Here is a 10,046-nt window from a genome sequence, read left to right as displayed (position 1 = left end):
ACCCTTTCAACTTGGACTTTGAGGGACTTGCAAAAATTATAATTACACTCATCTTTTATAACCAACAAATATTTCACTCTATAGTGGAATCAAAGCAAGAAGCTGCAAGTACAACTGCTGGCAATTATTTTGACTGTTTTTTAGAATTTTAAGCAGAGATTTTTGCTGTATTAACTGAGATAACTTATTTCTATGTCTCACTGAACTTTTTATGCTTTGCTGAGGTCCAGTCAGTGCCTTTCAGAACACAATGTTGCCTCTAATGAACCTCACAGAACACCACACGTGACAGAATAAGAAATGAAGTTTGTGAGAGCCAGGAGGGTACAGGTTTAATTTCTCTTGAATCAGCAGAATAACACCAATCCTGGATAATAATGTGCCACAGCCTTGAGGAAGAGACAATTCAGCTCTGATGTTGAGCCTGCCCCACACTGACTATCCAACATCCCTGAGGAACTCAGGGGAAAAACAAACCAGAATAAAGTGATTTTCCTTCTGGGAGTCTGCTCCCTTCTGCTGGGGATGGGAAATGATTTAAGCAGTGTTTCCTTGGCGCTCTGAACGTGGCTCCTCTTCCCTCAGGTCCTGTGGTCCATCCTGGCCAGGGCTCCAAGCAGGACAGGATTTCATTTCAGCCAGATCCACTTGTCCCCAACGTCCGCGTTGTAGCCTGGCCCGTACTTGCGCCCGGGGAGCTGAAGAAAGCAGAAAGCTCAGTCACAACTCTGCCCACTCCCCTCTAAAATTCTAAAGTGGGATCTACACAACATGAAATACTCTTTTGACATTGTATAGTGAAAAATCAGGCTCTCAGAAAAGGCTGAGCCGTGCAGCTGAAGGAGGGACTGCAAAAACCACTATACAAAAGCCATAATAGATGTATGAAAATGAGACCAATGAGCTCAGCACCACATTCCACCTGGATTCATCCAGCCCCTCCCAGCCTGAGTGAGATGGCTCCCCAAACTGTATCATGGAGGAGAGGAACTGAATGTCATTCCAAAATAGGCACACACATTATTAAATATATGAAATACTTCATGCATGAGATACTGAGTTAATTACCACGTTAAATTAAACTGTTCAAATGAAACTGCAGATTTAGCCTTCAAGAGCAGAACTTATCTTCATTAAAGCAAAACCAGTATCTGCCTGCCTTCATCAGCAAAGTCAGGAACCGCTTTTTGATGGAAAAACCCAAAGATTTTTGTAGCCTTTACCCAAATTTCAAGGACCCTGGGACCTAAGCAGCAGCCTGTGAGTCTCAGTGCTGAAGCAGCAACCTTTGGAAGGTACTGACCATGACCTGGAATGCCAGAGATGGTGAGATCCTGGTTCCAAAAGCAGAATCCACCTCCAGAACATCCATTCCTACCTCCAGGAGCCAAAAAAGAAATGGAACAGAACACCTCAGAGCTCCAATACTGGACCCAGGAAGCAAAGCACCAGAAACACCCAATGAGTTTGGTGAGAAAGGCTGAAGGCAGCAAAGATGCTGTAATCAAACCCTTCCTTTAAAAATAAGCTATCTGCTGGCAGCCTCTCCAAGTAATTAAGCACAGATCATCTGCTCTGTCTCCAAACAAACACTGGTTTCACACAAGACCCCAGACTTGTCCTGAGGATTTTTCCTTTCCAAAAAAACATGTAAGAGGATCCTATCGGGGAGAGCTGCCCCTGCAGAGAGAAGCAAGATGCACTCTTGATAAAATCTGTACTCAGGCCACAAAAATGAACTATTTAATAAAAGATGAAGCCTGTTGTTTTGAGGAAGGGGAACTGTGTTTATACTCACTTGAATGTCAAAAAACAAGACACTTCTTTCCCTAAAAATCAAGCTGACAGAAGACCTGACCTCCTCCACAGGACACTCCCCACCCTGCCTTGTCACAAACCGTTTGTGAGCAGTTTTTCTGAGCTTTTTCAATTAATGCCTTGTCTAAACATCTGCAGAAACCACACAGGCCTGTTGAGAGTTCCCCCCACTGAGCAAAGAGGAGATGGGAGATGAAAATAAATTATTACTACCTCTGCCCCACGGATTTCCAGCAGTGAGCCAGGGAGGACATGAGACCTCCTGTGACACAAAAACAGCTCTCCCTGGTCCTCTCCAGGCAGCACATAATTGGCCCTTTGATACTTGAAGAGATTCCCAGATAAGTAGATTATTAAAGCAACAGGAGATCTCTGGGAAAATACAGCAGTTTACAGTTTTGTTTCTGGGTACATCTGCCCTCTTTAAAAAGCTACAAGATCAACCCCAACAGAACTCAAATTCATTGTCCAAAACAAATTCCCTGTGTGCCTTTGGTTGAAGACATGCAAGACATCAAAGCAAGTGTTGGAAGTATTCATCCATAACTCCATCATTCGCAGTGGGCCTTGGCAAAGGCAGGAGAGTTTGGGGATTTGTTACAGCTAAGCTTTCAAAATAGCCAAAAAGAAGGACAAAAAAAAAAAAAAAAGAAGAAGAAAAAAAAGGGAAGAGGAAAGTAAACAACTCCCATATTACCTAGGAAGCAGAAGGATGGGAATTGATGACACAGGCCACTGCTCTTCAAAGCCCACATTTTCCAGCTATGACTGCAGTAAAGGTTGGAACAGGGAAGGATTTTGCAGAGAGGAGTTACAGGAGCAGCAGGGAAGGTGTGGGGATGCGGGACAAGGAGGAAGATGTGCTGGCTCTGGGTAGGCTGGTGCTCCAAAGTGCCCCCAGCTGAAATTGCCAGGCTGCTCCTGGCCAGCACAAGGGCAGGGATGGAAATCAGGCAGTTTGGGTTTGTCCAGGCTGGGCAGCCTGGCTGCAAGAGATGATGGAAAGGAGATAGGAAAAAGCTCTGTGGGACTTGCCAGCAGCTGAGACAACAGAGAGGGACTGAATATTTACCTTCTCTTGCAATACAAACTCCCTGCAAGTGTCCCAGGCCAGGCTGGAGGTGGAAGGTGTCAGCAGAAGGGCTGAGATCCTTTAAGGCCCCTTCCAACCCACCCCATTCCACAATTTTCTGATCACACAGGTCCCACCAGGCAGCCCCAAGAGCTCCCCCACATCCCTGCAGCAGCAGGCAAGGCTGAGCTCCTGCCAGGTCACCAAGGAACAGATTTTTCCACTCCATGGAAACTGAGTGAGAATGAAGCCTTGGCCTGCTGCATTACACTCCACAGAACCCAAAAGTTGGCAGTGAGGATTATTTCCAGAGGGATGGGATAAAATCCACCACACAAGAGCACACAAAACTCCTGAAATGAGCTGAACCCAAAGGCAGAGCCAGCTCAAAGGCATCAAACTGCTCAGCTTTAAAAGAGCATGAGGAAAAGAGATGAAAACAAGACCCTCACATCACTTAAATTAAGAACCTGCCACAGAAGCGCCTGTCAAAACCATAAACATGATGAAAAGCCCCATAAAGCAGCAGAGGCTGGGGAAGAGCAGCTGGAGCTGCTTGCTCCAGACCTTTCCACAGCAGGCACGTGCAGGTAGAGCTCTGGAGGGCTCTACCCACCTGGAAAGGCTGTTGAGGAGGAGCCTGCCTTGTTTCCCAGCCTTTGGGGAGCAAACAGAATTGCCATTATTGCCTGCTATTCCTGCACTGCTCTGTGCTGGTGGCTGGGCTCCACAGCTCCAGGAGCTCTATAAATAGCCTGCTTGGAGCAGCACTGATCAAAGAGCTCTTAAAAGCAGAGTCATTGCTCTGGGAGCTCTGGCTCATTCATCAATATCCCCAGGCTGCTTAGAACAGCCACAACAACAGCCCCTGCCATCCCTGCTGGGAGCACATTCCTGCTTCCTACAGGAGAAATCCTCCCTTCCAAAGGGTTGACAGTGCTGGGGGCACACAGCTAAAATCTGAGAGAATCTGAGAGCATGGAGCTGCAGGTATTGGCTGGATTCTGGGAGGGTTTGGTTCCTGACTGCTCCTTATTATTCCTCCTTTGGTTCCTCTCTGCAGCCAGGGGGGGCCAAGTCTCTCCTCCCAAATTACAAGAGGAAACAGCTTCAAAATGCATCAGGGGACATTGAAATCGGGTATTAGGGAAAAAATTCTTCGTGGAAAGGGCTGTGAGCCTTGGCACAGGCTGCCCAGGAGTCCCCATCCCTGGAGGGATTCAAAAGCCACGTGGATGTGGCACCTGGTGGTGGCCTTGGCGCTGCTGGGTTTAAGTTGGACTCAATGATCTTCTCCAACACCACTGATCCTGTGCTCCAGAGCAGCAGTTAAAGCAAGGAAGGGAACAATTTCCCCTCCAAACACACACCTGAGGCTTGGTTCACAAAGGCCTGGCTCAGATGTTTGTTACAGCCTCACTCCTGCCATCCCTCACCCAAATAAAGCCCTCAATGCTGTTAACATCCACCACAGCCCCAAAAATCAAGAGCACCCAAAAGTTTTGCTGAATTGAGGCTAAAACAATTCCAGTTTGCTGGAACTGTTCAATGACTGCTGTCCTGCCCTTCATTCATTCACTAAAAAAACAGACAATAAAAATCCTTTGGAAAGAGAAGTGCCCATAAGAGGATCAGTTATCCACTAGAGAGTGCAGGGAAAAGCCAAGGAACTAATCCAAGCCACACAGCACAGTTAAACACCTCAAACTGACTCTACTTCACAGTGTGAGATCCATGGAGATGCTACCCCTCTATTAAATTATATTCCAATTAATTTTAATTTAATAGAGATCTACCCTGGGGATCACATCCCTCCACAGGTATGGGATTAAGAGGGGTTTGGGAAAGGGGGATGTGCTCCCACATAAAAAAGCGTTTCCTTTCACAGGGACAGACTATCAAGTTGAAAATGGATTATTTTAATGCCAGTGAGATTTGACTGTCTTTTTGATTCACAGAGACACCCCTAAAATAAAACAGACACAACCACCAAACCCAAGATTTGTTACAAGGTCTGTCAGGCTCCTTCCCTACTGTTTCTGGGATAGATATCCCTGCCAACTGTCCATGATACTTTTCAGGGCAAGCAGGGTGGAAAAGCTGCCTGTTCCTAAAGAGGGGATGCTCTCACACGCTCCCCATATGGACAGGATTGGTGAGAGCAGAGGACAAGTGGGAAGGTGGGAAGAGGAGCAGATCCAGGTACCCTTGAGCAACAGCTCTGTCATTCCCAGGTTTTCGTTATTCCTTTGGTCTTACTGATACCTAGCTAGGCAACATTTTGGTACTTTAGAAAGGGCTAAAAATATTTCTGCAGAGATAAAACAAAAAAAAACCCCAACCCTTAAATGAATCCTCTTCTAATTTATTGTGTGTCTGTTTTCATTCCTTCCTGGATTCAAGAGCAGATAAGGCTGGGCATTACAGCTGCCAAACACCTCCTTTAAAACAGAATTAGGAAAGGAGATCTTGATCCTAAAAAGAATGAAAGCTTCCTCAAGCCAAGAAAAAAATGGCAGGAGAGAGAAAACAGAAGGTTCTATCAAAGGCAGCAGCTATGGCAACGATGGCAAACATGGAGAATGAGAGATATGCTAAGCTCCCTGCTCCTGCAAAGGCAGGAGTTGATCCTGTGGTTGATCCAGACTCTGGCTTTCTGAAAGCTCAAGCATTCCTTTTGTAGCTGCTTCAGGACATTTTTATGTGCAGAGGTCCCTCAGCAGAGATGGGGAGCCAAGGGCCCTGTGCTTGCCAGGGGCCACCCTCAGCCCCACAGCTGCCAGGAAGGGCCAGAGCACCTCTGGGGCCCCTCAAACCTGGAGAGGCTTCCCTCAACACCCTCCCTTTGGGGCTGGTTGGGATTCCCACTGCAAACACCAGCTCTTCCAGCACTCCCAGTGCTGGGCTGTGGCACAGAGCTGACTCATGCTGCAGCCTCACCTTCCACCACTCAAAGCTACTGCCCTGCAACCCCTCCAGCCTGGAGGCACGGCAGACATGGGAGGATTTTCCCTCCTAAGGCTGCATCCTTATGGAAAAGAATGATGAAAAGCCTGGGAAGAGAGTGTGGGATTCCCTTCTTCCCTGCTTGGTGCTACCCAGGACTGCAGGGCCCTGCCAGCCACATGGGCAGGAGGGAGGAGGATGAGGAGCAGGGCACAAAGAGGAAGCAAAGCAAGGCAGCTGAGCTGTGCAGCTGCTGTGGAAGGAGCTGGACTGTACCTCCCAGCAGCAGCCAGAACTTTGATCTGCTCAAGCTCTCCTTGCCTCATACTCAGCATCCCTATATCCCAAAAGCAGCCTTCCACCAAGGAAAACAGGGAGGGAATTAAAATGAGAGCCTTGTCTTACCTTGCCATGGCACAGGACAAGGAGGAATCCCCTCACACTGCCAGAGGGCAGGGATGGATGGGATATTGGGAAGGAATTGTTTCCTGTGAGGGTGGGCAGGGTGCCCAGAGCAGCTGTGGCTGCCCCTGTGTGATGTTGTTCACAAGGGTCTTATGGTGAGGGAAGAGACATAGATCTGACTCCATGTTTCAGAAGGCTGATTTACTATTTTATGACATATATTACATTAAAACTATGCTAAAGGAATAGAAGAAAAGGTTTCATCTCAGAAGGCAAGCTAAGCTAAGAACAGAAAGAATGATAACAAAGGCAGCTGTCCCAGCTTTCTGTCCCAGCCAGCTGACAGTGATTGGCCATTAATTACAAACATCCAACATGGGCCAATCACAGACCCACCTGTTGCATTCCACAGCAGCAGATAACCAATGTTTACATTTTGTTCCTGAGGCCACCCAGCTTCTCAGGAAGAAAAATCCTAAGGAAAGGATTTTCATGAAAAGATGTCTGCGACACCCCTAGATCCTTGTCCAAGGCCAGGCTGGACATTGGGCTTGGGATAGTGGACGCAGGAGCAGCCTGGGATAGTGGAAGGTGTCCCTGCCCATGGCAGGGGGTGGGAATGAGATGAGTTTTAAGGTCCCTTTCAACTCCAAAGCATTCTGTGATTCTTTGATTCTGCAAATTCCAGCAAACAGCTGCACTTTTATGTACACAGAAAAGCACACGCACGTCAGAGCCGCCGTTCTCCCCACTCCAGGAGATGCAGCAGGAGTGTGAAGTACATCAGCACATTATTTAAGTACACTGATTCCATTAAACAGAGCCATTTGTTTTCATCTCCACTGCAAACACATCTGCCTAAGTGCTCCAGCTCTCCAGCTCCACAGGGCGCACACACGGAGTTTGGAGCATTATCCCTGGGGATTGTGTGCGCTTGGAAGAAAGGCACAGAGATACAGCAGTTGTTAAGGGAAAAAAAAAAAAAAAAAAGGGTAGTCAAGCCTTTACTAGTCTGACAGTTCCTAAAATAATGCTTGTGCTTATCTCTATCTACAGAACCTGACTGATGGGTTGCTTTTCCCTTGCCAGAAGAGCATCCTTAGAAGTTCCTGAATGCCTGAGCAGAGCTGCTGGACCCTGCCTGAGGACTTCATGGTATAAGAAGGCTGCAGAAAGCCACCTCCTCACACATGAAAAGAGCCCTTACAGAAGAAATTTAGAGGATATACGTTAAAAAAAAGTGAGTTTTGAGTATTTGGAACTGTATGTGGCCATCTCATTATTCTGTGGAAAAGCACACATACTAAAATCTTGAACTCTGAAGAGTGTTCCTTCCTCCTCCTCCTTCTTCGTTGCTTCTAATGAATATTTTGAACAAAACCCAGCTTCTACCTGGAATTTGTAACTCCCTGAAAACCACCATTATTAGGCAGCATGAATTGTGTGCATGGAGCTCTGAAAAGCACAGCAGTTTGCTGCCTATTGGAGAGATCAAGGATTTAGGAGTAGTTACAGGGGGAAAAATCCCCTATGCAAATCATTGTATTTATGTGGTAAACATCATTACACCAACTTTAAAAGCAGGCATTTCCCACAAGGAAAAGTTAAACTTCTGTAATTATCCCATAATTAAGCCTTTGCTTACAACTCAGCCTAAACTTTTACTTACAAGTGAGCCTAAACCCTTTATTTTCAAGTGCCAAAGCAGCACAGCTGTGACCATTCCTGCACAGCCATGGGCAAGGCAGGGGCCAGTGATTCCCTCTTTACAGACCAAACAATCTCCCAGCCCAAATCTGTGAGTCTGGGAGCTCATCTGCTCTCTGTGCCTGTGCTGCTTGGCCTCTTGTTGCATCACCTCTGCCTGAGAAAAAAAAAATTCAGCCCTTCATTTGCTAAACAAAGTTGGAAGGTAAAAAGAAAAAAACAAAAAAACCCCAGATCTTCAAAGTTTCAGCAGAAAGAATGCGATCCTCAGAACATAAAACAGCAGGTGGGGCTGGCTTTGTTTCCCCTTCCAGTAGCTGATGGAAAACAGGAAAACTCAGCATCTTTTGCATTGTGCACCATCCCTGCACACCCCCCACAGCACTGAAGGAGTATCCAAGCATTTAGGAGAGAGAAAATGAGTATTAAAGTTGCCTAAATTTAACAGAATACTTCCTGAAACAAGCAACTCCTCCTGATTCCAAAGGACATTATCACTTTCCACAGCACTTTCCTGAATCAGGGCCTACAAACAAGGCTGCAGAAGGGAGATTATATTTTGGCAATGTTTTTTTTTTTGCTCAGCTTCAGCTGTCAACTAACTGGCATGGAGCAGAGCCATCCAAGAGCACAGCTTTCCTTCCCAGGTACCCAGATTCCCAACTCCCAAGCATCCCTTTGCTACATCTGCAAGGCAAGTCAAAAAAAATTTCTCCTGGCAGCCAGTTAGTGGATGAGCCAGGACATTCTCAGTTTCCTGCCAGCACAAAGAGCATGTGCTGCTGTAGAGGCAGAGGAAAAAAGCCTTTCAGAAGTCTCACCCCAGGCTCTCAGCACACAGCACCGAGGTCACATCTGGCTGTGTGTCAGGCAGCCTCAGTAATTCCCAGCTCCACTGCAAAGGGACATGTCAGCCCCAAAAAAAGCCCTCTCATCTCAGGGAAGAAAGGCACAGGCAGTGCAGATGGATGCTGTGAGCTAGAGACGAGTCATGCAGCAGATCCTGCTCAAATCTGTGTGCACAGCACAGGCAGCTCCTGGAGGGAAGGGCTCCAACAATCCCGAGCTTGAAGTTTTGGATTTAAGAATGTGACAGCAAGGAGGAGGAAATTCTGAGAGCAATTTCTCAGCTGGACCAGGGAGTTTTCAAATCCATTAGATAACCTCAGATGTTTTCTGCTACTTTAACCTTTAGCTTTAGCCCCTTTTACAAGCTGGAAAGGTCACATCTCAAATGAGGCAGAACAGTGTGAGCCCAGGAGCCTCTCCACTACACAGCCAGCCAAGGAGGAACAAATTACTGGAATATTCTGTCCATTCCAGAAGAAAACATTGGTGCATCAGTTCCCAAACAAGTCCATAAATCTGTAGCTTACATTTTCATCTCAGTAAGAGACTGTATGATACCAGGAAAAGAAAAATGATAGGGTTTGGATGATGCAAATCATGGCTTCTAACAATTTATACTGTATACTCCTCCCTTTGTCTTCAGGACTGCTTGGAAAATAATAAGAACAGAGGCTCACCTGTAACTCTGGCCACTCAGCATTAATTACCATCAGCTCCACAACTTCTCCAAGGAGCTTCTCCAATACCTGGGCCTTAGGCAAGGGAGAGGAGCACTGAGCAGCACGAGGGCAGAGCTCCGGGGGGATTGGAAGCTGCTGTCTCCAGAAGCAGCAAGGCAGGAGCTAATTAAAACCCTGTGTGGGAGCCTGCATGAGGTGTATGAGAGCACTGGGCACAACAGGCTTTGGATGTGTGCCCACGTGCAGAAACACTCTATTTAAAGCAACAGCACTTTGGGGAAGCGAGGCAGCATTCATTCCTCCTCTGAAAAAACACCCCCTCCCTCAGCATTCGATAAGGACTCGCCATGGGTTCCCAATTTTCTTGTTTGACTTAAGGGAGTCTAGAATTTCAGAGGTCACAGACTCATCAGGGCACAAGAAACAGAAATAAATGAAAACCATTTATCCTTTAGTCCACATCTAAAGATGAAAAAACCCCAAAAAACAAAAAAGTCAGCTTATGAAACAAACCATTTGCTTCATTGTTCCCCTGGGGGGGGGGAAGCCAGACTTCAAAAAAGGTGGGA

At 46.7% G+C, this 10,046-nt stretch overlaps 1 protein-coding gene across 2 annotated transcripts in view; it reads right to left on the bottom strand.

The window, feature by feature from the left end:
- Positions 1-306: 306 nt before the first annotated feature.
- Positions 307-10,046, bottom strand: part of NDUFA10 (NADH:ubiquinone oxidoreductase subunit A10) — a 28,654-nt gene continuing 18,914 nt past the window's right edge. For both annotated transcript variants that reach the window (XM_005496382.3, XM_074548842.1), the window contains one exon: positions 307-698. In XM_005496382.3, coding sequence (XP_005496439.1) covers positions 630-698 — 69 coding nt within the window. In that variant the 3' untranslated portion in view covers positions 307-629. The remainder of the gene's footprint in view (positions 699-10,046) is intronic.

The sequence above is a fragment of the Zonotrichia albicollis genome, chromosome 10 (genome assembly GCF_047830755.1).
Source record: "Zonotrichia albicollis isolate bZonAlb1 chromosome 10, bZonAlb1.hap1, whole genome shotgun sequence".
NCBI classification, from domain to species: Eukaryota; Metazoa; Chordata; class Aves; order Passeriformes; family Passerellidae; genus Zonotrichia; species Zonotrichia albicollis.
The sequence above is the reverse complement of the archived record's forward strand: the minus strand, read 5'-3'. Positions and strand labels throughout refer to the sequence as shown.